Genomic DNA, 27,347 nt, shown 5'->3' with positions numbered 1-27,347 from the left:
ACTGCAATTTGAAAAAAATATTCTTTTGATTTATATGTACGAAGACATCGAAATGGCCTTCTCAAGTGGCAATCAATTCTGGTTGCCATGCCAAAGCCACAACTAGAGCCATAGACACACAACTAGATTTGGAGCTAGAGCCAGACTCAGACACAGACTCAGACTCAGAGACTCGTAGCCAGAGGCATGGAACCCTCTGCACGTGTTGACTCCCAAGTTAAAGTCGATGATTTAACTCGACTCGTTACCTCTCAACGCCATTTGACCCCGCGGCAATTGTGGTAGCCACGTTTCCTCGACAGTCGACTCCAGTTGACTCCAGTCGCTTGGGCCTATTCATTTCTTTGGTTATCAAAAAGCCAACGATCTCCACAATATGTTTTCTATATGCCTCATTTTCTGCACAAATCGCTTGACCTTAAGCGTTTGCTTGTAATTTATTTGTCGTTGTCGTAATTTCCCACACACAAACACACACACACACACACACACAAAACTCGGTGTTTTCGTTTCTTTCTTCTCTTAGAAGCTGTTAACTGTATTACGTTGATTTTTCACTAGTTTTCACGGGGAGAGGGGGCGTTGGGGCTGGGTGGCTGGGTGGCTGAGACTGCTTTTGTAGGTTATTGTGCCTGGTTATGTAATGTCTCCGCCGCTTTGCCATTGTTGAGCTTTAGGTTTTTCTTTCTTTGGCTTAAGGGGGAGTCAGATATCAAAGAGAGAGCGACAGAGAGAGAGAGAGAGGAGGAGGGTCTTATCAGTACACAAAGTAGATTTACAGCCTGGGCGATTGTATAACGCAGTAGTTGGTGGCGGCCATTTAATTGATTGCAAGCCAAAGATTGGAGGAAATCGAATTTATTAATCTACAGTTGCATTGCTTAACTTCTTGAATCATTCCTCATTTATATAATAAGTATACCCAATCCCTAATCAAATTACAGTCCCATGCATCGGCTCCATCATGTATAACACTTCCTGACTAATGAAGTGCCAGTGCCAGTGCCAGTGCCAGTGCCAGTTCCAGTGCCAGATTCAGAGTCACTTTCTGTCTCTCGGGGGAAACATCTTCATTAGCACTGACTGAGTGAGTGATGTGTATGGCCAGAGATGTGTTGAGGCTCCTCCAAAACGGAGGAAATGTGTTGAAGCCTCCTACAAATGGAAGGAATGGAAATGCGGAGAGAGTCACAGTCGAAGTCGAAGCCTCGAAGCCCCTAGGTGCAAATGGATAAATGCGCTAAAGAGTCGAGTCTCCCTACGACTTTGCCGCCCATTTAAGTGTCCAATAATTCAATCACATCCAACGCCATGTTGATGGGCACCAAAGTGCTGTTAAACAGTTTCAATTACACCAATTTCCAATCGACTTTGGGAAAGTTGAGAGCCCATCATGAGGAGACCAAAATCAAAGCAGTCCGCAACATTTTTCTAAATATTTAGTAGGCCATGATTTTAGTAATCCTTTCTCATGTTTATACACCAAATGAGAACTACATTTTCCAGTCATTCAAATTGGTTTGTCGAGCAGTCAACAGTCTTTCGGTCTTTACATTTTTTGGCTGAAAACAAACACAGTTTTGTGGGAAAAAAATGAAAATTAATTACAGTGATAAAAAAAAACACCACTTGAAAACCAGTACACATGAGAATAATCGTCAGATCAAAAAGTTGTAGGGAACTACAAAAAAAAAAAATTAAAAATTAAAACACTTACAAAACTTTTTATACTTTTCAAAATTATCCTGCTCAATGGATCTTTCGAAGGCTGAAAGGCAAACTCCTGAAGGGAACAATCGGCAGGGCGGTGCGGAATACCTGAAAGGCCTCCTTCAGGACTTTCTATGCTTCCTCATCATCATCTTTGCGGCCCTGCTCATCGGTTGGGGCATCTTCTTTGTGCTGGACGATAGTAACGAGTGGAAATATGGGCCGCGGCCGCTCAGCAGTTCGGTGATGCCGCTTCAGGAGACTGCAACGGTTGCAGAGCAGCCCTGCTATCGTCCTCGCCAATGGATTCAGCTGTACATCTTTCGCAGTAGGAACTCGCAGGAGCCAGACCTGTCCCCAGAAATGGCAGAGGAGCCAAAGAAAGATACGGAACAGCACCAGTACGCTTTGGAAACGAAAACGCAATTGCCACAAGTAGAGGAGCAGCCACAAGTGAAGTCGCCTCAGGACGATCTACGTGTGGATACGGATCCTGCTATCAATCAAGTGGAATCGATGCCATCGAGCAGATTAATGGGTGAGTAGTCCATTGGTAATACCACATCAAATTTGAGCCTTACGACCTTTTCAGACCTATTCAGACGTTACATACTCGGCCGATTAGCTGAAGACAATGTGTTGGACTCCAAACCAAATACCATAAAATTAGACCAAACAAATTAAAACCGCAGAGCCCGCACACATGAAAGATGTACACATTCGATGAAGTTCGCCAAGCTCCGAACTATTGGGTCTACCACCTATAGTTTCGTGCAATCGACTCATTCCAGAGTAAAGGACCGCTGCATGACGTGGTCGAAGGCTCACACAAAAAAATAGAATAATACACCAAAAACTATGAAACAACAAGAGCTAATGGCCCAAACTTCACGGATTGTACTTAATCTTTCTACACAAACACTTCTTGTGTAATAATAAGAGATTTAAATACTAAAAAATTTTTTGTTTCATTTCTGTGCTCAAAAATATTGTTCACACGGACATAAAGTTAGACACTTCCTCATATCATGGCCCCCCATGCAAATGAAGCCATTGTCAGACCTGGTAATTGCTTCAAGTACTCGAGCGGAGGAACCTTTCAATTATTTTTGCGAGAACTTTTAACTGATTCACGACTTGATGGCTCCTCAATGCCGAAGGAACCCGAAATTGTGCTATCTTGGATCTCGAAAATTGTAGATCGACGTGTAAGTGTTGGGGAGGGAGGGGAGGCTGTGATAGGCATCTTAAAGCAATGCCAAAGCAAAAGAAAAACAAAAAGCCACAAAACAGTAGTTGCGCATGCGCAAGATGGTTTAATTGAGGCATTGAGGGAGACGCCATGTCTAAAGGCAACCCAAATGAAATGAAGTGTATAATGTTTGCCTAACTGAACAATTGCAGTGAGAGAGGCCTGAAGGGCAAGTCGAGGGTGGGGCCTGGGCATGGGCATGCCTCTAAGGTTGTCTAAGGTCGAGCCATGTTCCCCGATAACTGCAACTCCAACTGCAGCTGGTACGAGTACTCGTATAATTATATAGAGATAAGCATAAGGAACATTTGCATAGACGCAACGGCAGCTGGCATAGAACTTAGAACTAGGCAAACAATTGCATGATTACTATATTCCTAACACAAAGCAAAGATAATCGTACTTCTTGTTTTTGGGCATTTGTTTTGCCATTGGCATGTGGGCGTGCGCTTTTGTCTTTTTGGAAATTAATTAAAATAATCTGTTATTATGCTGACACTCTTTCACAGGCGCAGAGCTCTTGAGAAATCCATATTTATAGAGAGTGATTTCAAAACCCCAGAGCCCCAGACTTAATGGCATCGCAGCACGAAACATTTTGCCGACTCACAAAAGGAAGAGAAGTTCTGCTTATCTATGATTCTCTTTTTTCGGTTGAATATTTATGAAGCTCATTTAATTAGAAAGATGACATTATTACAGTGTGCATGCCACGTAAATTTACAGTTCCACAGTTGGTCCTAAAACTCTTCAGTGGGACAGTGGGAAAGTTACCAATCGCCAAAAACTTGTTCTACACTTAGAACCGAAACAAGTTTTCTGTTCAAGTCTTTTGCGCTTTTTTTGTTGTTTTTGCTATTCTTTAGCATCGTTTTTGCTTGCGTGTTTGATATTTTCATTTACTCCTATAAATTGCATAATCTTGAATGATTTGAGGTGTATTAATTTAACGTCTTGTGTCTATTGTGTGTTGTGGCTTTTGCCAGTGACACAGATTTATTTATAACACTTTTGTTCTGAAGCCGGTCTCTGGGCCAGAGAAATGGGTGTGAAAGACTAGTGATATAATAGCCCAAATTGGCCATGAATTCAATATCTCCCCAATTAATTTTGAAGAGATTTATCTGGAGCAAAACCAATTTATATATTGTATAATTTCTGTAGAAGCATTGACAATTGGTTGAGCTTCATTTAATGATTGCTGGAGCAGGCCCCTGCTGTTGGGGCAACATGTTAGGAAATTGTCTACGCACCCATTGACCGAAGACAAAACGTTTGGCCCTAAAAGAAATTACCAATTGCATGGGGATCGATGGATGGGATGGACGGGATGGATGGTTCGCTGGTTTGGATTTTAACTCTTACATGTGTACTCAATTTGAGGGGTCTCTTTCTCTTTGTCGTTTTTCCTTTGGCAATTAAATAAAACATGTTGAAATTTTTCAATGGATACTCGTATATACTGCTGCTTCGCTTCTCCTGTTGCGGCTCGCTGCTTATATAACCATATGTAAATTATCCCAGCAAATGAAGAAGAAATATGGCTGAGATCATGCGCTTTGCAGGAACACACCTTAAAAACGATGGAAAAAAGGGAACTACTGCCAGTCCCCCATGTCCGTGCTACTGTCCATTCCAGGCGGAGTTTGAAGTCAGAGAGTCAGGCCCCATAGAGACCCCAAAGCGCAGGCCATAGCTGGACTGCAATTGAAGCCCAGCCATTGACAAGATAATTTCCTGGGGGTGCTCCATGCAATGGCCAGTAAATCCTGCATTATATACCCTTTCAAAAGGGAACTCTTAGCCACTCAACGGAACTACAAATTAAGACAGAAATTAAAGCCTACTTTCCTTGAAGGAATTCACCTTACCATTCTCTTAAGAATTGTACAGATACTTTAGTTTTTGGGTTAGAGCATTCGAATATCGTTACGGCCACACTACAACCTTCTTCCTGCTTCTCCCTGTAGTTCGTCTTCGTTTTACAAATTGTACAAAAAGAAAAAACCAAAGAGAGAAAAACCTTTGGCCACGACTCGGGCCAGCAGAAAACGGCTCACAGAAATTGGCTAGTTTCGCAGACCGCGTTAACTTGACTGACTACCAATTGTTGTTGCCACGACTGTTGGATCGCAGTAGGATGCTGGATGTTGGATACTGGATGGATACCGGGGCTACTCCACGAATTATTTCAAACACAAACTGCCGCCAACAGCCAAGAAGGTTCATAATTATTAAGCGAACGTTTGTGGCTGCTGCTGCCTCTGATGCTGGTGGGCTGTGGCTTCTTGAAATGTTGCAACTTGCAACCGTTTGAGCGATGACTACAGGAACTGCAGCTCCAGCTTGAGCTCCAGCTTGAGCTCCAGCTTCATCGTTGCTTTTCAGGGCAAGAGTGCCAAGTGGCGGGTTAAATAGGTTTTGACTACTCGACAGACAGTTAAAAGCTGCAATGGCAATTGCATTTGTTTCGGTTATGAAGATTAACGATGGCCAAATGAGGCAAGGCATTCGATTGGCTCCTGTAAGAAGAGACGCCCCTGACTTTCCAACAGACAACAGATTTTTGATAATTAACCGAAATATTTGCTAAGCAGCAGCCCCCATAACAAATTCATATTTTTTGGACCATAATTATGCTCATTGATCAATGGGATTAATTGATGTGCGATATTTCCGGGATCATCTGATTAATTGTAATCATTTGATGAATGTTTTTTTAATCGAATTATACAGGAAAGAGCATACATTATGAAATACATTTAGAGAACTCTAAACAACATTTAAACGTCAAATTAAACAATTTGATCATCTTCATTTTATTTACCCAACAAATCAGCCACAAAAATGAATCAAAATATTTGTAAGACAAATCCCATTCATTTGCAAAGTGTCGAAAGTTGACCACAAAATTAACTTTTAAGGGCAGACCCCCGAAAATATCATCACCAAAACACTTCCAGTGGCTAATTTGTCTGCCAAGAGGGGGGCGGCATGAAACCACATGAATATGTTCGAGTGAATGCGAGTGTGGATATGAATAAACATGGTGGGGAGGCACGAGTGTAATGTAAGGCTTGCATAACCCTCATTTGTGAGAGGCTTATGGAGGCTCGCGTGCTCCCGTGCCCAGGTTTTTCGGTGGCTGCGGCGGCGTGATATCGTGTACGCAGATATAACCATAGAGATAGATAGGCAGACAGGTAGGAAACAGGTACATACCTACACAATGTATGTATGTATGCATAAAGATTGAACTGAAAACGTGTGTGCACTCCTCTGACAGAAAATGAAACCCATCTCCAGTCAAAACTTCCATTTTTGGGGAGCAGTGATGATTTTCCATCCATCGTCCGTCGAATAAAGTTGTAACATTTTTATGACAACGATTGACCTTTTTGATTGCGGCGGCCTGAATGTATGATCGAGCACAGAGAGGAAGTGGCTTTGGCTGTGGAGTGGCCAGGAAATGATTAATGGGCTATTGATGCATTCGAATGCGGAATAATTGATAGAAGGTTAGCCTCCAAAAACTCCCCACAGATTTATCTCAGTCCCATCATCACACTTTTGGCCAACAGCAAACAGCAAACACACAAATCAAACTGAGAAAAGCTAACTGAAGAGCGAAAGAAAACTCCAGCCTCCCCACCAATTATGTGATGTGGCAATGGAACAATAATTCTTCCTAGCCATTATTTTTACGGTTGGCAACAGCGGCAGCCAAACGAGAGCTACCGAAACTGCAGGGCGTCGTCGTCGTCGTCGTCAAAAGGCAAAAGTTGAAGCAATCCGATCCGAAACGACCCAAGAGATCCCCAGGTGAAGCAAACGTTTGCAGCAATTTCAGATCAATTATATGAAGGCGCTTCCATTGTTCGGCTCACGATTTATTCATTTTTCTCTTTTGTTGCGCTGCTATTTATTATGGCCTAAAAGAAGACAACAATTATGTGAAATTGATTTGCATTTTTCTATCAGGACACCGAAATATTTGAAATTTGGAGGCACTTTCATTTACTTAACAAAATTTGGGGCAACGGCTTTTGGTACTACTTTAAATTTCTATCTTGCTATAAACAAAAAACACATAAATAAAAATCAAAACAAATTCTATTCATCTCGCTTGGATAACTCCTCCACAAGCTTGGCACTCTGGGCCTTAATCTGCTTGCGATTGGGCACATTGGCCATTGTTTTGTTCTCCTGGAGGAGATCCTCCTCGGGCGCTGCCTGTTGCTGCTCGTCGTTATCAATGGGTTCGAGCATGTCGAGGCTGGCGAGGTAATCAGCATGATATTCGTCAACATTACGCTTGATGGTGGCTCGGCGAAGCTCCACAGTATAGCCCTTCATCAATTTATAGATCTTGCGCTTCACCATGTGCATGATGTTGTCAACTGTAGGAAGAAGTTTAAGAACCATTTACATAAAGGTCTTCTTCACTCAACTGTTCTCCTCGTAGAGTTCTGGTGCCGCGGCCCTCATGTTCAGCATCTCAAATTTAAGCAGCGGCAACTTCAAGTAGGAATTGGGATACTGTGCACGAAGCAATTTGGGCTGACGGTCCACGTGACGCAGTATTTCCACAAGATTCCAAATTGTCAATCTAATAAGCCAGCAATCTATTCATAAGCCATATATCATAAAGATCGTTACTAACTCACCTTAACAACACATAGGCATCTGCACGATTCTTAAGATGCTGCAGAGTATCCAGCTCGAATTCCTCATCTTTGCGGAGCATTTTCTTCAAGTCCTTGATACGCTCCAGACGGCTATACATATGGGAAAGTTTTAGGTATGGTTTCAGTATGTTAACAACCACCTACTTGATTTCTTCCTCTGAAAGATTATTGACCAACACTCCCTTAAGAACGCTGGCACATTTCATTTTGGTTTCCAGCATTTCATGGGCCAGCATATCGTTGACAATCATGCGATGCAACTTGTCATTGTTGTCCACTTGGCTCTTCATTCTGCAAAGTTGGACAGCATTAAACTCGCTCTCTAGCAGTGAATTTCCATTAAATTCGTTACCTTGGATATATCTCCTTGGCCTGAGAGCACAATGTCACAAACTTCACCTCTTTGATGATCTTCTCAATCGATTTGAGCTCCAATTTGAGTACCAGCATGCTCTGTGTCTCTCGCACATAACGTTTCAGATTCGCGGTGGGCGGTGCCTCATCCTTGTTCTTCGTGTGTACCACAGATCCCGCCACTGGCGGCTTCTTCAGCGAGGCCAACATTTGCAGCTTCATTTGGAGATTCTTGCGAGACTTGTCCTCCATATGTCGATACTCATCGTTGAGCTCCTTAAACTTTGATATGGCCGGCATTCCAAGATACAGTATATGCTTGATAAAATTGGATTGATCTTCCATATCACCGCTCAGGGAGCGTAGAATAGGCTCATAAAAGATCTCGTCATGTACCAGAACTTGTATCATTTTCTTATATGTATTATTGATGGTCTTTATGGCCTTGAGACGCACATTAGAGTTCTCGATTTTCTTGAGGAAAACCCGAGACTTGAGCTCTTCGTCCAATACAAATTCATTTTGATATTTGATGCGATTTTCTAACACAGCTCGTTGAAGCTACATAAGTGGAAATTTTTAAGTGTTTAAGGATTTCAAAAGCACCATGAATATGTACCAGTAGGTCCCTGTAATGCTTCTTCAGTTGATCCAAACGAAACTCCAGCCGATCTCGCTCCTTGCGCATCACAAAGGTCCGCTGATTGATGTTGTCCACCACCAGATGAATGGGCATCTTCTGGTACAACCGTTGCATGTCCTTGTGGTTGATCAGAAAATTCCGTATCTTGTGGGTATTGTCATTGGTCAGAATATTCTGCAGCTTTGTGCGTCCATCGCGACATTGCAACTTAAGGCGTTTATTTTCGCGGAAATAACGCAAGCGATTGGCCTTCGATTCATGATTCTTGAACACCAAGCGACGTGCTAAAGAGCAGCCAAGGATATAGGGACATATCATACGATCGTGATGTGTGTCACTTACTCAACAAGTCGGTCATTCCCTTGAACTGCTCTGTCAGCGAATTAGGTGTCCAGCGTTCATCGACCATCACGTGCTGGCGGACATACGACATGCCGAAAAATCCGTGGAAGCGCAAGGCACGCGGATGCACTGGCTTGGGGGCCAGGACATCCTTGTCCTTGTTGCGACGTGGCCGATAGGCCAGTCCCCGCTGTCTTAAAGTGCAAGGCATGGCGAAGATATCTGTATCTCAAAAATATACAGAAGGAATCTAACGAGCAGGTGACGATTTCACTACGAATATACTTTTTAATGAAGCAAAATGCTTGAATTAATAGATAAAAACTACTGAGATCTTTTATTTTACACATTTATTTTGCACTAACATTTCATTTTTGTTTTGTTTCTGAAGGTTTGTTCTGTTTTCAACATAAATTTTATACAATACACAATATATATATTTAATATCTATGTTTATCCGATGAGAATGTGTGTGTTTGTGTGCATATACGTGTACATACCTAAATATTTTTCAATTTTAATGAGAATTTACTTGAGTAGAATTTTGAAGACGTCATCGTGATAAAATATCTTATAATTCTTGGTGTTTGCAAATTTAAGCATCAATAGGGTTTTTGTAGGAAAACAGCCTCCTAAACTAATAGAAACACAACATTTTTTTTGATTGAAATATGTAGAGCTCATAGGTAGATAGTACATGTTTAATGCAATCTCTAAAGATACATTTCTAAGCTTAGTTTATTGGAAACTGTTCGCATGTCGTATATTTTATATTCTGCTCCGCCAGATCCCCCATTCCGAAGGATCATTAAGTGGGTGCAGTGCTCACATCATTTTCTTGTACCGGTACAGATGCATTAATGCTTCGTGTACGGGATATATCATTAGATCATTAATTGGTTGACCTCATCTTGGTTGCGCGTAGTAATGTAATCAACTAATAGAAACACAACATTCATTGAAATATAAAGAGCTCATAGGTATATGATTCTTTCTCTATTGCGTGGCCTATAGATACATTTCTAAGCTTAGTTTATTGGAAACTGTTCGCATGTCATATATTTTATATTCTGCTCCACCAGATCCCCCATTCCGAAGGATCATTGAGTGGTCGCAGTGTTCACATCGTTTTGTTGGGCGCAGCGTACAGATGTACGATAGAATAATATTTGCAGTTTGTATGTTAGTTAGATCCTAAGTATGAGTATCGTTTTAGCTCAAACACCAGCGTATAAATATTGTCATGAAACATTTTTTGTTTTTTTTAATTATCTGATTTGCGTTTTTGTATGGTTTTTAAGTATTTTGTTTTAAGTGTATAATTTAGCTAAATTTACATTGATTCAAGGGGGTTTTGCCTTACTGCTTTTACATTTGCTTTAGCTTTAATGACAAAATATCATATATGATTGTTTGTTTTGAAATTTTATTGCATTTTGCGGTGCTGTATACTCGACTTCACCCTCTGCTCTTCTCTTTGAATAATTATCCCTAGATCCTGGCCAACATAGACGTAGATATTCATTCATAAAAGAATAACTTTGCTACAAAATGTCTACAGCCCCCAACGACATGTCTCTCTCTCTGTGACTGCATGACGCTGCGTTCGACTCAATATTTGAAAAGATTCAAATCTTCCTATTTCTGAAATGTTGGTTCTATATTTCGATGCAGATCAGGAATATACTATAAAGTATTATGTACGTTTGCGAGCAATGGGGAAATTGCCTGTGGACTTGTGCAAAAATATAGCCTACTTTTCAGCTCAAAACGTTGAGTATTTATACATTTGGTAAGTACACGCGTGTAAAAGCGATAGATACATATCTCAGCTTTCAAAAGATTCACTGATCCAGTAAGAAAACGTTGAAGGTAGAAAACTGTCTTTCACATAGCAAGCAATTTTGGGAAAAGGCGATAGTAACGATAGGAAAGCGGGTTGAAGAAACCTTTGGAATCATCAGAAAAACTATTACACACTGAATGGAGGTGGTGGGATAGATATAATGAAAGATTGAATGGAAGTCATTTTGGCATGCTCCATCCAGGTCCACATGCAGAACATAAAGTAAATAATAAATAACAGAAAATACCGTGTATAATTTATATGTAAATGTTTATTTAGACATAGTTCAGCGTGTGGGTGGGGCAATAGGAAAAAGCCTACGCACACGCCTCATGCTTTCTGTTTGTATATACACAATCTTCAAATGAACTACGTATCTTGATGTGTTGTCGGTTTTCGAAGCAATTAAATAAATGGCTCTAGAGTATATAACACATACATATTCAAATATATGCCGCGGCTTACATATCGCATCTAAACATAATCGTATCTTCAGCACACGTTTCTACATCAATTTTCAGCGCTGCTTTAGAGTTTTTAAATAATACTTAACAATAAGAAATGTTTTAACTTTTGCAAATTAAATTTGGACAAAATTGAAACTAGCTTGGAATGCTTTTACAATAATTTGAGTTACAAAATAGAATTTACTTAACAGTTTTAAAAAAACCTAGTACATATATAGTATATTTAACCACAAATAACAGAAAAAACTATAGATTTGCATATAGACGGATTAAAATATTGCAATTGGGTATCGGGGGCCAGCAACAGGCTTTAACAGAGTGTTTTTCACTAGTATTTCATAATTTAGGTAGTTCAACGTGTGATTGGCGTAGGACACAACTACAGGGTTTTGCTTAGACTTATCGTAGAGTTCTCGTAGGTATAATTCACATAGACTACTCTTCTTCCTTTTTCTTTTTAGCTATTTACGGAAATTGTTTCGTTTTTCATTCGTTCTTTTTAGCATACATAGTATATAAATTGGTGTATACATATAAATAGTCAAACTTATTTGTTGGTTTTTCTTTTTTTTCATTTAAATAGTAATAATATAAATATATATATATATATACTCATATATATTGTATGTATATAGCTTTTGTTTGTTTTTTTTTCGTTCAACATTATAATATAATCTTTTCTTTTCCGTTCTTTTAGCTTTTAGTGCCATTTCCATAAACATTTTTTTTACTTTAGCATTTCTGTGTAGCATAGTGTAAACATTTTTAGATTTTTCAATATATATATATATAATTTATAATATTTTATTATGTGTGTGGGTGTTTGTCTGCTTTCTATGAGGTTAGAGCGCTTAAAGTGTGGGTGTGTGTGGCTTGGATGAGTGCCGCTTTATAACGCACCAAATGGATCCAGTGGTACGCTTTTATTGCCGCTGCCATTCTGCGTCGGCTGCATGGGCTGCATGATGCCGCCCGTCGCTCCTGCTGCTGCTCCCGTTGAGGAATTACTTTGCGCCGACATCATCGTCGGTTGCACCCCAGTCAAAGGGGCTTGCCCCATCACCGGCATCCCCTACAAGAGTCATTCAAAAATGAGTAAGTAATACGAATACACTGATAATCGAATCAAAAGAACTGCATGCACTGGTAGGGAGAGAGAGTTACATATATACTTCTTAAACTGCTAGGACAGACGCAACGGCTACAAAGTATATATATATATATATCAGTGGTAGAGGGTAAAGATACACAGTTCTCTTTCTTTTAGTAGAGCTTTAGGCCGCCGTGAGTTGGTGGGGAAAAACAGTGGTCTACATACGGAAGTTAGTGGAGATTCTACAGTAACTCGGTTGTAAAACTGAATAATTCTACGGGCAAATCAAAAACAATAACTTAATTATTAAGGAAAACACAAGGGAGTGCAACACTCTTAGAGACCAGTAACAGGGAGAAGAGGATAGAGAGACAGAACACACGCTTGTGGCTTTCAGAGGATAGAACAGATGGTTTTTGCTTCGAGAGTTAGGAGTTAGGAGGAGATTAAACTGGCGTATAGATCGCTTTCTTCGTTAGATAGTAGTGCTGAAGATGTTAGATATTCGATTGATAGTCAAGAATGGGAAACTAAAACATTGATTAACGAAATAATAAATAAAAATGATCAAATAACTAAAAAACGATAAAACGGCAACTCAGGTCGAAATCAAAATTATATATATACTATATATATATTTTTGTAATATAGTTGGTTTTTTTTTTGTTGGGTTCTTTATAGAATGTGATTTCGTTGGGGGGTATTTTTTTGGTTGCATCATCTTACCTGCATATAATTTGGCATTACAGGATAACTAGCTTGTATATACGGATGATTGATTGTGATTGGCGCAGGACTTACGGTCATGCCATGTGCCTATATTAATATTGATTGATTGATAGAATATATATTGACACACACACACACAAACACACAGGCGGAGCGTGAGATTTGTTGTTTGTTGGGTTTCAATATATATTTAATTCGATTTTTAGTTGTTTTTTTTGCGGTATGCGTTGGGGATAGTTGAGAATATATAAAGCAAACATAAAATAAAGAAAAGAAAGTAAGTGATAGTTCATATTTTAAGGATACATATATATATATAAATGCAAAAGAAAAAAGTGTAAAATAATAAAGGGAAATAAAAAACACAGAAAGTATGTGGTTTCTTGTGGCCTGTTTTCATGTTGTGTCTGTTTTTATTTTTTTTTTTTGGGTACTCTTCGACCTACACTTTCCCGGAGATGTGCCACAAAGTTACAAGTTATAGATAGCCCTAGTGCTTGCTTGGTGTTCTGGTGCTGTATTATTGTATATGGTGGGAGGGTGTATGGGAAAAACCTTGGAAAAACCTTAGCCAAGATTTCAAAAAGAAAGTAGAAACACTTACAACTGCCGCAACAACTTGGTTTTGGTCCTTTTGTTGGATATTACAACATACAGATTTGGAAATAGGATTTTGCAAACAAGCCAAGGAATATTATTATTAGTATTATTATTATTAGAAAACTTTCAAGACCATACACAGGAAATCAAAGAGAACCAAGTAGCTGAGGCTGTAATATCGCAAATTGCATGGTGCATTTTTTTTTTAGAAAATAAAAGGAAAAATCATAGAAAATCAGAAATTAAATTGGTATTGGTATTACATGAAGGTGAATGCCTAAAGTGTTGAGGGTGACACGAAAGTATTACACAAATAAAGACGATAAAAATGTACAAAAATACTCGTGTTTTTTCGATTCTATACATTAAAAAATTGTCATGTGTTTTGTTGTATCGTTTGTTGATTTTTTCTGGCATTCGTTTTTCAATTATTTATTTGATTTTCGGCACAAATTCTCTAGTGTGTATACGAATTATTACAGTCGATTTCGATTGAATTCGATTCAGATTTCAGATTCCAGGCAAAAGTGGAGTTTTTGCAACTTTCTTTCTTTCGAGTAGTAGTACGAGTACGAGTAGTATTTAGTAGTTTGTTTTTTTTTTTTATTTAGAGTAGAGTTCGGACAGTAGAGAGTAGAGTTTTTAGAGAGTTAGAGTGGCATAACTCACCATTGGACGATAGCCAGCACCAGTTGTAGCCGCCATTGGTTGTGGTGTCCAATTAGCACCTGGTTTCGCTGTATTTTTAGGTGAATTCCATTGCACAGGTCTATGAGAATAATGGGGTAAGAGAGTAATGGATATGAACACGGCATTTCAAATGTATTTCTCTATACACATTCTTCTAAAAAAATTTGTTCTCTGCGTGATTTCGAACTATTTGGAAGTTTTGTTTTGTTTTTGGAATATGGATGGATAGTTTATGTACACATAATGGAACATGAATAACGAATGGGGGTTGGGTGGCTGGGGGGCTGGGGCAATGGTTGTTGGGTTTCTGTGGATCAAGGGAGAACTTGTACAGCTCCAAATGGTAGTGGGGTTCGGGCAACAACAAATGAGATTATGTTTTCTGTCTGTTTTGGTTTCACTTTCGAACACACGCACATAATACGAGTATGTAGTATAGATCGTTATTGCTTTTGTCTCTGTTTTTGTTTTTGCTCGATGTTTTACTCACTTTGCACTTGCCGTTTTATTTATATTTAAGTTATCAACTAGTGACATTAGTGAACTATCCAAATCGCCGGTAATTATCTTCCCAGTGCCCGCTGGCTGTGGCTGTTGCGGCTGCATATGCATCTGCTGCTGCTGTAGCTGCTGGAGTTGCTGGTGTTGCAGTGGCACTTGCTGATGCTGCTGCTGCCCCAAGAGGTACTGCTGCTGCTGTAGTGCAAGGATCGAGTTGCCGCCGCTGTTGCCGCTCGGATAGACACCTGTGGTGGCGACAACGTTCATTTGATTGCTGGCTGAAGCTGGCTTCAGTACATCGCCCAAAGCATCGAAACCTTTTCATTTTTGTACACACAATTCACACGATGGTTGATGGTTTGTTTTGTTGTTGTTGATGTTGTTGTTGTTGTTGTTGTTGTAGATAGCCAATGCACCGAGTTTTTTAAATAGCAGACATTTATACACAGAGACAAACAGATTTTGTTTTGTAGATATATATATGAATATATATATGAGGCAGATATAGACAATGGAAGCCGATGGATGGGAGCCCAGGAGTAACATAGTATTTTTTGTTGTGGATGATGTTTTGTCGAGTTATCGTCGGAGCATTCCGTTTTCCCGTTTTATGTTCATTTGAGTTTTTTATTGGTTTTTTTTTTGCCAGCATAAACACACAGATTGATGTTTAAGCGTTTTTTAATAGATTTATGTAGATTAAAAATGTTCGTATATGGATTTTTGTGCCACCAACATTAACATGAGACAATGTGCGGTATGTTTTTTTGTTTTTGTTTTGGTTTTTTAAGTACATAAAAACATAAAAAAGAGAGAAAAAGAGAAAAAATAACATTTACAAAATAAATACCATGAATTCTTTTTTGCATTTTTATATAGAATATATATATCAATATTTGGTTAGTCGGTTATTCCTAAATAATGGTTTGCGTTTTGGGATTAGTTATGCCAACAACCAGAGCTTCAGATATTTATATTACATGACTTATGGCTTAGATTAGATACAAAAAGCAGGCGAAACACAAAATGGGGAATGTTGCAGGATTGTTAAGCGTTGAAGAGATTCGATTTTTTAGAGATTAAAACAAAATCGTATGGATAGCAAGTTTTTGGAAGGTTCAAATCTCTTTAAACGTATCTTTTTACACAAAATCAATAAAAATATGTTTCCTTAGCAATATTCTTGTACACAAAACATATAATTATCGCACAAAAACATTAATTTCATTTAAACATTAAATACACAAAAATTATTTATTAAATACATGAAAATACTAACAAATTCTTTCAAATAAAAGCAACATTGAATACAAATTACACAAAGACATTTATAAAACTATAGAAAAAAAACTAAAAATATACTCGAACAACAACGCAGATTGGATACGACTTTGATCCTAACAGAGGATGCCATATTTGACAGAGCAACAGAGGATCTTCAAAATTCAATGGCAGGACAATCAAAAAAACTACTCACAAAACACGAGGCGATCAGACGAGCACGACAACAACAGTGGTGGAGGGGAAAGCGTGTTCTTTTGTAGATGTCAATGAGTGTCTACTGTACAGGACAGAGCTTGAAGGCTGAGACAGTGCTCTCTGCGTGTGCGGCGGCGGCAGCACTACAAGCAAGAGTGGCAGGTGGAAAAGCTTTGTACAGACAACCAAAGCCTGGCGAATGGTGGGAAAAGAGAGATGGCTTGGCTTTCGTTTCGTGGCGAGAGGACAAAGGTTTCACCTGGTGGAAATTCTTGCTGTTGCTGTTGCTGCAGCCGCTGTCGTTGTTGAAGTTGCAGCTGTTGCTGTTGCTGCAGCTGCTGCTGTTGTTGTTGTTGCTGCTGTTGCATGTAGAAGATTTCTTGCTGCTGCTGATGCTGTTGCTGCTGATCCATGAAAATGTTCTTGCCGCCGAAGGGTGTTGCAGCAACAGGTGCAACAGAGACTGCGTCATCGAAAAATGGATTGGGGGGCAACGGCATCGATGCTGAATAAAGTCCAACACACAGACATTTTACAGGATAACGATTTTAAATAAATATACAAAAGAAAAAATATATATAGAAATAATATATATACAAAAAATATAAACAAATCTCAAGTTTAAACCAACATTTAGGGTTTCAATTTTAACAGAAAATCTCAAAACTAGCTTAACAGAAATTTAACCTAGCTTTTTGTGTGGAAATTGCTTTTCAAACCCAAACAAAATCGTTTTAAATATTACATGCTAACATTTAGTTAATTTCACTTTAAAACACACACCAATAATAACCAAAAATATGTTAATTTTTAGCATAATTATAGTCGCATTTCGGTTTAGTATTTTTTTAGACGTAAACCACTCGAAAATTAGTCAACTTTAAGCGTATATTTGTATAAAATATTTTAAAGAAGAGCGGTGGTTGCAGTTTTAGTAATGGAATGAATGATTATTGGATGGCCATTGAAGGACTTACCTGTTGGTTCCGTGTTACCAAAAACGGATGAGAAATTACTATCGGAAACGAATGCATTTGTTGCAGCAGCGGAGGAGACTGAAGCGCCATTGAAACCTATTTTTTTCATATTTTTTGTATTGGTTTTTGTAGGTGTTTTTTTTTTTTGTGGCGGCGTGTACATTGCGATATTTTGATATATTTTGTTTTGGTTTGTTATCGATTTGTATCGAAGAGTTGTATTCATTATCGGTAATCGGTAATCGTTGTCGTTGTTTGTATTCGGGTTTGTATTTTGGAAAAGAAATAGTGATGGAAAAAATGAAGAAGTAACAATACATTAGACAGAAATTCATAAGAAATCAAAAATGTAAGCAAAAATGATCGATATCAAGAAAACTTATACGACTCAATACGGAAAATGATTACTAAATATATGAGAGAGAGAGAGAGAGTAAATGGTGCATGAAAGTCTTTGGTGCAATATACAGAAATGGGGGGCGGCGGGCGTCTAGGACGCGCCACTAGGAAAAGTGTGCGCTCTCCTCTTAGCTCTGAACCATTTACGGAGGATACGGATACGGATACAACAGAAGTACATACTACACTTACACACTGATTCGTATATGTATATACAGCATTATAAATAAAAGGTAAACTCTAGTAAAAACTTAGGAAATAATAAGAGAAAATTATAACATGCTACCGTTATTATGCATCCACAAATTATTGGCATTAAGTGTAGCACCTGTGGCACCTCCTGCAGCGTTAGAGCCGCCGCCGCCAGCACTGGCACTGGCTTCAAACATATCGGCAAAGGGATTGCCCAACTGCAACAAATCGTCAGAGGCCTTGGTGGTGGCCTGTGGCGCCTGATGGTGGTGGGACGCTGCTCCAGCAGCAGCGGGCTGTGCCGACGCGGCACCAAACAGATCAACTATCGGCTGGCCAGCCGATGAGGCTGGCGGTGACGATAGGAATGGATTTGTTAGTGCAGCGCTTGAGCCAGCAGCACCGCTACTAGTGGGCGACGATACCTTGGACTTAATAGAGAAACAAACGGGGAAATATATTAATCTTTGTTCATGTATTCGGATTATTTCATAGAACTTACTTTGTACTGATTCATGGCGGCCTCCTCTTCGGCCAGAACCTGTGCCTTAAGCTGCTCATCAATTCCATTGGTGGCATCGAATTTACTAGAAGCGGCCGCAGTGCCGAAAGCAGAGCTGGTAGAAGAAAGGGCAGATACAGCGGATTTTACATTGCGTTGATGGCTACTGATCATCGAAATCGAAACCAAAACATGAAACCAAAGGAAAACAAATCAAAGAAAATCACAAAATATTAAAAACTTGTCAATTTTAAACATAAAATAAAATAAGAGTTCAACAATTCCAATACAAAATAATCAGAAGATCTAGAAATACTCCACTAGATGTCGAACACACCTCGAGGACTGCGTGGGCGTGTTGGCGGCAGATACTTTACGACCCTCCAGCGTGGCCAAATGCTGCTCCAAGGCATCCAAAAGAGAGCTTGGGGCCTTGGTCAAATCAGGTATGTCACCCTTATCAATTCCAACATTCTGCAAAGCAAGTAAAACAAACATTTAATAAGGGGTTCTTTCATTAAGGAAGACCGATACATACCTCTGCCACCTTTAAAAATTCCCCCACACGATCCATGCGAACCAAAAACTTCTTATAGAGATCCAATGCATCGCGTGCCAGCTTTTTATTCATATCAAAGTATTTCTCCAGTAAATTGATGATGCCATCGTTATAGCAAGCAAACAGACGGATGAGATCGCGAAATAAGAGCATGAAACTCATATTAATGACGCCTAAAAACACACACACAAGAAATATATCATTTAAATAATCCATATATATAGATGGGTAATCCCTCACCATTGGACAAGTCATTGGACTGGCAATCAAACTCTAAAAGTCCATCCAATTGTGCCTGCAAAACTGGCAAAGTCTTTAAGAGTTTGTCCGCATTCATGCTCCGCAATGAGCCCTCCTCTTTGCTATAAACAAAAATCAATTGGCCATGCAGTATACGTATGCAATATGAATTATATTATATGTTGTAGTTGTAGTTACCCTCGTTTGACTTTACAAAAGTCAAAGGCCATGGCTCGATAGGAGAGCGACTTTTCATTCAAATACTTGGCATAGCGTCGTATGAATGGGGACATATCGTAACCTGTTGAATATGGATAGACATTTAATACATTTGTTGTAGAACATAAAGAGAGGGAAAAAACAAATAAGAGTGTATTAAACAAGGTCAAAACAATAATTAATTTTTTGTTTAGTAAATTTTGGTTTTTTTAGCTAAAAAAACGAAAATTAGTCACACAACCGGGAAACAAGAGAATACGAGAGCCCCGCAAAAAAATAAGTAGAGTATTTGAAAGCCAATTTTCCCACATAGCAGAGCTTGTTGCAATATACTCACCCATTCTGCCACCTGGAACGCCCATGCCACCATCTGCTTTTGGAATATTTAGTTTTGATATTTTTGTAGTATTTCGATTCGAGTTGTTAGCCAGCAAATGTTGTTGTATGTTGCATGTATTGTTTTTGTGAGTAAGCGACGCATTTTGGTATTTTTGTTAAGAATTTTAATTAATTTTGTTAAAAGTATGTAAAAAAAAAAAAATGAGAAATGAGTAAAAGCCAAACGTTTGCGCAGCATGAGAGAAGGAAAGAGAGAGAGGAATACAGAATGTAAGCTTTATTTTATAAATTTATATGCATTTTGTTTTGGTTCAAATAATGGAAATGGATATGGAAATGGTTAGTGGGATTTTTTGAGCATTAGTTAAGGGCAATATCTTTATACCTTGCACAGTTCCTTTGTCCAGAAAGGAGCTGAGATTGAATGTAGAATTGCTTGATGCTAAATATTGCATGAAGCGCTGCAAAGATACAAAAATTGAGAGAGAATGATGATTAGGAAACATCATCAGAGAGATACTATAGAAACTATATACTAGAAATATGTACTATACAAGATAAGAATACGGCTTATCTCGGTTAAAAACCATGTAAAATTGTCGACTAGGAATTTACTTGATTTCGAAGCTGGAGGCATATTTTGTTTCTTATGTTATCTACATAGCAAAAATTCTCCCTTGTTTAAATAAACTATACAATGGTTACGTCCCATTTTTGGTTGAAAAAGGAAATTTAATGTAAATAGAAAATAAAGTATTTGCTCCTCCTCCTTTCCTAATCAACTAAAGACATAATCGAGTGGATGGCAGGAGAAAGGTTTCCCTTTTTAATCCTAGAATCGATTCTCCTCATAGTTCTTCCCAAATATGAATCAAACAAATCTTACAAAATCCGCTTTAAAATTAAAATTATAGGGTAAGCAAAATTTTATAAAATTAATCCTCCAAGCACACAAAGAACTCTCTTTTAGTGCGAAATTCTCTCCGTTTTTGGGCATAAGGTATGCCCTCTGGTCATGTAAATATTGTACTTCCATTCTTAAGCACATATTTACATACATACACCCATCGGGCATCTTCAACTTTTGGGTGCAAGCCCTCCGGCAATCAAATTTCATTTGTGGCACAATCTCTCACTTGAGCTTGACCCTCCCCCCTTCCCGAGCTCTCCTCTGCCATATGGCTGCCCCTCTGAATGGAAGGAAGCTTGCAATTATGTCGCCAAATAAACACCACAAACGAAAAGACTGAACAAATAAAACCACAGAGAGAGGAAAAACAATTAAAGATAAGCTCCGAGAAAAAAAGAGAGCAAGCAATAACGGCAAGCGTGAAGCTCGAAGCAATCGCTGAAACATAAAAAAAGAGAGCCAACAAAAGGCAAAGACAAAAGCAAAGACGTGACCTTTTGAAATGGAAAGAATATGGCCCCGCAATGATATCAAAGCGGAATACTTAGAGTTCGAGCAATAAGTGAAATGAAAGTAACAAAAAATATATAAATAGTACCCCTGATCCATTAGGGGACTTTCGTCGGTGTACAAATGTGGCCACAAGCGAAACAAACAGATGCCATTCACGCTTCACCGTCGGATGTAAATCTCCCGCCAATTGAGTGTTCTATCTGTATAAAACGCCCCCTCTTTGAGGACTGATAAGACGAGATACATACCTCATTGCCATATGCCATCAGATGATGTGTGGTTATCAGCGACTTGTAGACCACCACCCAGTTGGCGTTCTGTGAACGCTCGATAAGTAAATTGGCCAAATGAGGTATCGATACATTCGGCTCATTTGTGCAGTGCACCAAATCTGCAAAGAAATAGAAAAAACGGAACAAATGTTAGAAACGTTTGAAGAAATCGTTTAAAAAATATACAAAATCCAATTAAAAATTGTCATATAAACAATCAAGGCTCTCTTATCGGTCGCGACTCGTATTTCGTATACTGTGGAGCTTATCTTTCGCTTTCACACTGAAACACAGACTCAAACCCCCCGCCACACACACACACACACACACAGCCACAAAGCCAAGACGAAACGAAACGGAAAAGCTTTGATAAGAAATGCCATAATTTCTCTCTTTCTCTGGTGGTTTCCCATTTCATTTAGCAAAAACTCTGAAGGAAACAATAAACAAATGCAATTGAAAGGGGCGTTTACATCCAGATGTTTGCTTGGCTTTTGCTTTGGAAAATCAACCGAACGGACGACAAATATGATTCATAGAAAGTGAGAGAGAGAGCGAGATAGAGAGAGAGAGAGGGGGAAAATGTATAACAAATTAAAATGCAATGGAAAATTTATCAATTTACTGGTGAATTTTATGCATGAGAAATGTTTGATTTTTAAGGGGAATGGTTATTCCTATTGATTCATTTTATGGAGAATTAAGTGGAGAATAAAAGTCAACATGTAATGGAATCCAATATATGATTACCCTTCCTTTGTAGACAATTTAATGAAAGTACACTTTAAATAGGTCACAGCTGCATTTCCCTATAAAATGATCAGACTGCGAGACAGGCCCCCATTGATAGCTAATTTAACACGTTGTTTCCCTTTGTTAAGAGCTCTTTCTTAACAGCCGTTTCTTCTACTTTAAGGTAGAGTCTCGACTTCATTTCTTTCCGTTCTTGCTGGTTCTGTGAAATCTTAACTTGTTTTATTTATAAAGCTTAAGAATATACGGACAGAAAGAGAGACAGGGAAAGAGAGAGAAAAGGTAAAGCAAATAAAGTTTCAAGCTGAAATTCTACCTGTTGTAGGTCTTTACAAACGAGCCGGTACTATCGCATATACAAATCAGGTTTAAGCTGAGAGAAAAAAAACGATTGATTACAAAAGTTAAGCTTTCAAGAACTTGAGCTTTAATTTTCAATCGCTTTTCCCCATGAAAATGTCCCCAAGACGCAGTGAGGGAGGCCCCAACTGTGTGGAGGATTTTATGTGGACCACAACTGGAAACCATTTATTTTCTATCGTTGACATATTCTCCAATCAGACAATGCCAAAGAGAACAGTCTGTGGCGGCGGGTGGTGCTGAGTATGTGGCAAATAATGATATTGGCCTCTTTTTTTCGTTATGAGTCATCAGTTTTTGCAAACGTGCCCAGAAAACAGGTCAAGACGAGCATAGAGCCAAAAAGAGAGCCCAAAATGAGTTCTAAGAAAACCAGAATTCAACAAGAATGTCATCAAGTGATTAACAGCTGATCGCTAAACATAAGGGGAGAACTAATTAGAAGTATGTGGATGTCAGCCGATGGATGCCGTTGTGGAAGAAAAGTGGATATCATCTTAGATGTATGCTTGTGTGGATGTCTGTCTTATCAAAAGCAAGATAATTTTCCATTATTGTTTAATCACAAGTAATACAAAATGTAATCAGAATTATGGCCAAATTAGCAACAAACAAAAGTGCACGAAATGAGGGAAAAACTTTTGCATAAATTTACAAGACAATGACACCGCAAAACCACTAACAATTGCGGCTTTTGTAGGCGTTCCACACACACACACAAACACAGGCACACACGTGCAGCCGTGAGAAAGTGACGTAACACTAGAAAGAGAGCCTAGCCTAGAGAGGGAGGGGAATGGAATCGTAACATTAGAAAGAGAGGAGCCTAAAAAGTGTGAGTGGAAGGGAGAGGAAGGAAGAGGAGCAGCTAATGCTGAATAGAGCCCACAAACACAGCTGTGCAATACAGGTGCATTGGCAGAGGGGTGGTAGAGGCAGCCAGAGCGAGCATAAAAGGGCTCTTGGGGAATGGGTATATATTTTTCGCCTTGTCACATAAACTTTTGGCACTCACTGTAATTTATCACACCACACAAATCCCCCAAAAAAATTGTGGGAGAGAGGAGTTGGTGGGAGAGGGAGACTGAGATTATGTGAGTGTGTGAATGAATGGCAAAGACACATTTTTCTACTCTGTCCTCTGCACACGCTGTGCGTGTGTGTAACTGTTGTAACTAGGAAATGTAACGGTGCTTGCTTATCTGCCGTCAGCCTCTTCTCCCCTCGTACACCAACTTCCCCTTTCCCATTATATCGTTTGCATGCACTTACAATCCAAATGCTTCTTCTTCGGCCCAATGCATTCCTCAGTGGTGGCCTTGCATACGGACTTGGCCAGTCCTTGGCCCGCAAGGCTGTGACGGGCTGCTAGCAGCCTGTCGTTGATTGTTTGCCCTGCCATGGTCATGATGAAGCTGTTCTTGCACTGTGGCTGCTCTTCTCGGTTTCAACACGTTGATTTTTGATTTATTTGATTAATTTAATTATGCACCCAAGGAGTGGACGACACAACACTACACACGCACAAACAGAAAAACACTGACACACACACACACACAAAAGCACGCACGTACAGCGAAAGACAGGGCAGAGAGACAGAGAGAGCGAGCGAGCGAGAGAGAGGTATTGATTGATTGAGAACTGTTATAGAAATTTTTGCTACGCGAACGCCACGACCGACACGATTGAGGAGGAGGACAACAGCACAGGAATCTGATTCGATCAGCAGCAGCTGGGCACAATTTAACGCCGCGTTCTTGATTGCACTCTCTAACCGGTGCCCTTACGCTGCAACGCGAGGCTTTTTTTAATTTTAATAATTCTGTATTTTTCTTGTGCCACAAACAGTGTGACCACGCGCGGACCTATCGATGCAATATACGGTCTACCAATAGGAAAATACCGAAATATACCTTCTCATGTCCAAAATATACCGTAAATATACCGATGAAAAACGAACTTAACCCACTTAAGCCCCCTGTATTTAGGCAGGTGAACAGATTGGGTTAAACCGCGGAAAATATCACGGTTTGTAAGTTCGTCTCGTAGATCCACACCTTCTGTTTACATAAACTTTCATAATTTTCGTGGTGTATTTTATTACCCATTGGCCTGTTATGTCAGTGTTGCGAAGTATTCGTGAAAATTGTACCTAAAAATACTCAAATTTTGTGTATATTATTTGGTATTTTTGCCTTTACGGTCACACGGAACTCTAGTATTTACGTAACGCGTAGTGCGCCGTTTTTTAGGTTGTTGTATACGGGCAGACTGGTCATTAAAATAAATAAAATTATACTAAAAACAGTAGTTAAAACGTAGTTAAACGTATTAAAATAAAAAGATGTTATATGGACAGATCACACACAGCTATCAGGAGAACACATGCACCCTTGTGATACCGCATCCCCATGCCAGGGAGAAGCCATCGCACTCGCCCACAGCAGCAGAAGCAGCTGCAAAGGGAGCACCAGCAGAGGCTGAAGCAGCAGAAGCAGAGACTGGGCGCGGGGTCGTGGTTGCCTTGGCACAGGGGGGTGCGGGGTGTGCGGAAGCATTACATGTGGATCGCATAAGAAACTGCGATATATTTGTTGACTCGCATGATTTGTACTTTTATGCCGATGTCAAGCTGTACAAGTGAGTCATTATCCAATCATTTATCCATATCGTATATGCATGTATGGCATTTGGCATTTCCTTTGTATTTCCCCAGATTCCACAGCCGACGCACATTCGATTTGCGAGAGCTGAAAACACTGCTGATAAAATTCAATCCAGAGGATAATCATTACCAGCTATGCCTACGCTGCCTGCCGCCTGCCACTGCGGCCACCACTCAAGATAGTTCATCAGGAGGTGGAGCCTCCTCTAGCATTGGCGATGCCCCGAAACCAAAGACCGTGCGCAAGGAGTACATTGCCACCTTTTTGCGGCTGCCTACACTGGCCGATGCCCTGTATCAGCCAGAGAAGGAGTCCCTTGTCCAGGAATGGAAACTCAAACGCATCACCGATCAGTGCCAACTGCAGCTCGAGGGAAACGAGCGCATATACAAGTTAACAAATCATTTCGGCTATGGCTATGCCAGCAAATACAGTGGACCCCCGGATATTAGCCATGTAAGTAGAGTAGATTGAAACTAAACTTTTAAGTCAATATGTCATCCCTCTTCAGGTGGATAAATCCACTTGTCGTGTGTTGGAGCCCCATCGCCTTAGCCCCATTCAGCGTCTGCAGGATCGTATTGTTGTCGAAATGAAACGCTTTTCGCGCGACCAATACAAAATGAACTTTGTGGAGCTGCAGGTTCCGTCCGGGCATCAGAATCCCCTGCGCTTCAAGCCCAAAATCTTTGAAACTTCCATGACCCAAGAGCAGGCCCATCTGTTGCATAATCTCAGTCGAGAGGCGTTGCAGAAACAGCAGAAGGATGAGGAGCCCGGAGATGAAGATAGCCCCTTGGAGAGGCTCAGACAAAAAGAGATCGACTGCGGCCTCATCAGCATTGTGCTGGCCATTTGCTACGATGTGCGGACCACCAATAATGATCCCACCTGCGAATCGGCCTGGACGCGCAGCATACTGTGTCCTCTATTCTGCTACTACGAGCAGTTCGACAACTACAGGGATGTCCTGGTGGCCTTCCTTCGTCGTGCCATAACCTATCCACTGTTCCGCAACTTTGAGCTCGGACGCCAGTGCGTTCGGGATGCCATCGAGGTGCTAAAAGGCGGTCGGAACTGGCTGATTAATCAGCTTTTGTTGACGCACCAGCAGTTTGCCAGCGGTGAGCCGTGCCGCGAGAGCTACAACACCTACTACCTGGAGGACTACATACGCTATGTGACCAATGCGAATGTCTGCAGCGATGAGCATCTGCGTCTGCTGGCCCGCAATGTGAAGAATGTGCTGATGGATGTGACCAAAAAGCATCTGAATCTGGGCGTCACCGAAATAGAGACTGAACTGATCCAGGAGCTGATGCAGGAGATGCGTCTGACTGCCGGCGGGGAGTCGCCGTTGCTGCAGCAAGGAGGGGGTGGCGATGATGATATGGATATGGACAACGACACGTCCGGCCAGGAGGATGAGACAACGACTGATGATGACAGTGTCATAACCGATTCATTCGATAGTATGGACTTGGACATGCGTTTGATTGAGAATGAGGCGGTCTATGCGGCGAACGACGACAACGATAACGACGACGACGACGACGATGATGATGAAGATGATGATGAGGACGAGGATGATGATGAAGAAGGCGGTGCGGATGATGATAATGAGGATTCTGCCTCATCAACGACAACCAGCAGCGAGGCGGAGGGCAACAGCGTCATCGAGCAGTGCAGCAACAGCGAGACGGCCGCCAGCAATAGCATCAGCACCACCAGCACCAAGTAGACATCGTCATGTCCTGTACCAGCATCCTTCATCCCCCCACCACACAACAAAAACCACACCACAACCAACTTAATGTCAAAGAACGGAGGCTAAACAGTGATTACTTTTACCATTTAAAAAATACACAAAAGAAAAATACAAAATAGAAAGAAACAAAGCAAAGAAATACTGAAAAAAAAAACAAAAGCAAGAAATTAAAAAATGTCTACTTACATATTAATTGTACAATAATTTATATATCAAAACGAAAAAAAGCAAACTCAAAGATTTGTTTATGCCAAAATGAGCAAGAGTATTTAAAATATCCTTTT

General features: G+C 40.0%; 4 protein-coding genes across 16 annotated transcripts; 2 read left to right on the top strand and 2 right to left on the bottom strand.

Moving 5' to 3' along the window:
* Positions 1–1,597: 1,597 nt before the first annotated feature.
* Positions 1,598–2,645, top strand: LOC6594512. 2 transcript variants are annotated; one of them, XM_026994903.1, is made up of 2 exons: positions 1,598–2,248; positions 2,313–2,645. In XM_026994903.1, the coding sequence occupies exons 1-2, from the start codon at positions 1,753–1,755 to the stop codon at positions 2,333–2,335; spliced, it is 519 nt and encodes a 172-aa protein (XP_026850704.1). In that variant the 5' UTR covers positions 1,598–1,752; the 3' UTR covers positions 2,336–2,645. The 2 variants fall into 2 exon arrangements, with proteins under 2 accessions (XP_026850704.1, XP_002019495.2); XM_002019459.2 differs by having other exon boundaries at positions 2,303–2,645.
* A 4,234-nt stretch (positions 2,646–6,879) lies between these two features.
* On the bottom strand, positions 6,880–9,223 carry LOC6594511. Its single transcript, XM_002019458.2, has 7 exons — positions 8,990–9,223; positions 8,624–8,931; positions 8,003–8,565; positions 7,795–7,941; positions 7,630–7,740; positions 7,414–7,571; positions 6,880–7,362 (listed from the first exon to the last, which is right to left on the bottom strand). Exons 1-7 carry the CDS (start codon positions 9,198–9,200, stop codon positions 7,076–7,078), a joined length of 1,785 nt encoding a protein of 594 aa, XP_002019494.1. The 5' UTR covers positions 9,201–9,223; the 3' UTR covers positions 6,880–7,075.
* Positions 9,224–11,930: 2,707 nt separating this feature from the next.
* Positions 11,931–24,459, bottom strand: LOC6594510 (phosphatidylinositol-binding clathrin assembly protein LAP). Of its 12 annotated transcripts, none has more exons than XM_026984571.1 (16): positions 23,902–24,459; positions 21,493–21,635; positions 20,207–20,282; positions 19,820–19,852; positions 19,462–19,564; positions 19,264–19,385; positions 19,003–19,196; positions 18,802–18,938; positions 18,465–18,627; positions 18,057–18,393; positions 17,372–17,467; positions 16,654–16,899; positions 14,905–15,160; positions 14,394–14,493; positions 13,122–13,211; positions 11,931–12,374 (listed from the first exon to the last, which is right to left on the bottom strand). In XM_026984571.1, exons 1-16 carry the CDS (start codon positions 24,035–24,037, stop codon positions 12,192–12,194), a joined length of 2,415 nt encoding a protein of 804 aa, XP_026840372.1. In that variant the 5' UTR covers positions 24,038–24,459; the 3' UTR covers positions 11,931–12,191. The 12 variants fall into 12 exon arrangements, with proteins under 12 accessions (XP_026840372.1, XP_026840363.1, XP_026840377.1 ...); XM_026984562.1 differs by having other exon boundaries at positions 14,905–15,232; positions 18,099–18,393; XM_026984576.1 differs by lacking the exon at positions 13,122–13,211 and having other exon boundaries at positions 14,905–15,232; positions 18,099–18,393.
* Positions 24,460–24,939: 480 nt separating this feature from the next.
* On the top strand, positions 24,940–27,197 carry LOC6594509 (protein SHQ1 homolog). Its single transcript, XM_002019456.2, has 3 exons — positions 24,940–25,269; positions 25,346–25,751; positions 25,807–27,197. The coding sequence occupies exons 1-3, from the start codon at positions 24,974–24,976 to the stop codon at positions 27,034–27,036; spliced, it is 1,932 nt and encodes a 643-aa protein (XP_002019492.1). The 5' UTR covers positions 24,940–24,973; the 3' UTR covers positions 27,037–27,197.
* The last annotated feature ends 150 nt before the right edge of the window (positions 27,198–27,347 follow it).

This window comes from Drosophila persimilis, unplaced genomic scaffold (assembly GCF_003286085.1).
Source record: "Drosophila persimilis strain 14011-0111.01,24,50 unplaced genomic scaffold, DperRS2 tig00000000-arrow-pilon, whole genome shotgun sequence".
NCBI classification, from domain to species: Eukaryota; Metazoa; Arthropoda; class Insecta; order Diptera; family Drosophilidae; genus Drosophila; species Drosophila persimilis.
This window is presented reverse-complemented; position numbering and strand designations above follow the sequence as displayed.

What these genes read in the sequence shown, in the direction of transcription:
- LOC6594512 (XM_002019459.2), top strand. Translation starts at nt 1,753, where the DNA reads ATGGATCTTTCGAAGGCTGAAAGGCAAACTCCTGAAGGGAACAATCGG. An exon ending in GCCATCGAGCAGATTAATGG is followed by an intron (nt 2,249 to 2,302) that starts GTGAGTAGTCCA and finishes CGACCTTTTCAG; the next exon opens with ACCTATTCAGACGTTACATA.
- LOC6594511 (XM_002019458.2), bottom strand. Translation starts at nt 9,200, where the DNA reads ATGCCTTGCACTTTAAGACAGCGGGGACTGGCCTATCGGCCACGTCGC. An exon ending in AGCATTACAGGGACCTACTG is followed by an intron (nt 8,566 to 8,623) that starts GTACATATTCAT and finishes CCACTTATGTAG; the next exon opens with CTTCAACGAGCTGTGTTAGA. An exon ending in CTTTCAGAGGAAGAAATCAA is followed by an intron (nt 7,741 to 7,794) that starts GTAGGTGGTTGT and finishes CCATATGTATAG; the next exon opens with CCGTCTGGAGCGTATCAAGG.
- LOC6594510 (XM_026984562.1), bottom strand. Translation starts at nt 24,037, where the DNA reads ATGACCATGGCAGGGCAAACAATCAACGACAGGCTGCTAGCAGCCCGT. An exon ending in TGATGGCATATGGCAATGAG is followed by an intron (nt 20,283 to 21,492) that starts GTATGTATCTCG and finishes GTATCTTTGCAG; the next exon opens with CGCTTCATGCAATATTTAGC. An exon ending in AATAAAACGGCAAGTGCAAA is followed by an intron (nt 14,494 to 14,904) that starts GTGAGTAAAACA and finishes TTATTCTCATAG; the next exon opens with ACCTGTGCAATGGAATTCAC.
- LOC6594509 (XM_002019456.2), top strand. Translation starts at nt 24,974, where the DNA reads ATGTTATATGGACAGATCACACACAGCTATCAGGAGAACACATGCACC. An exon ending in GCCGATGTCAAGCTGTACAA is followed by an intron (nt 25,270 to 25,345) that starts GTGAGTCATTAT and finishes GTATTTCCCCAG; the next exon opens with ATTCCACAGCCGACGCACAT. An exon ending in GACCCCCGGATATTAGCCAT is followed by an intron (nt 25,752 to 25,806) that starts GTAAGTAGAGTA and finishes ATCCCTCTTCAG; the next exon opens with GTGGATAAATCCACTTGTCG.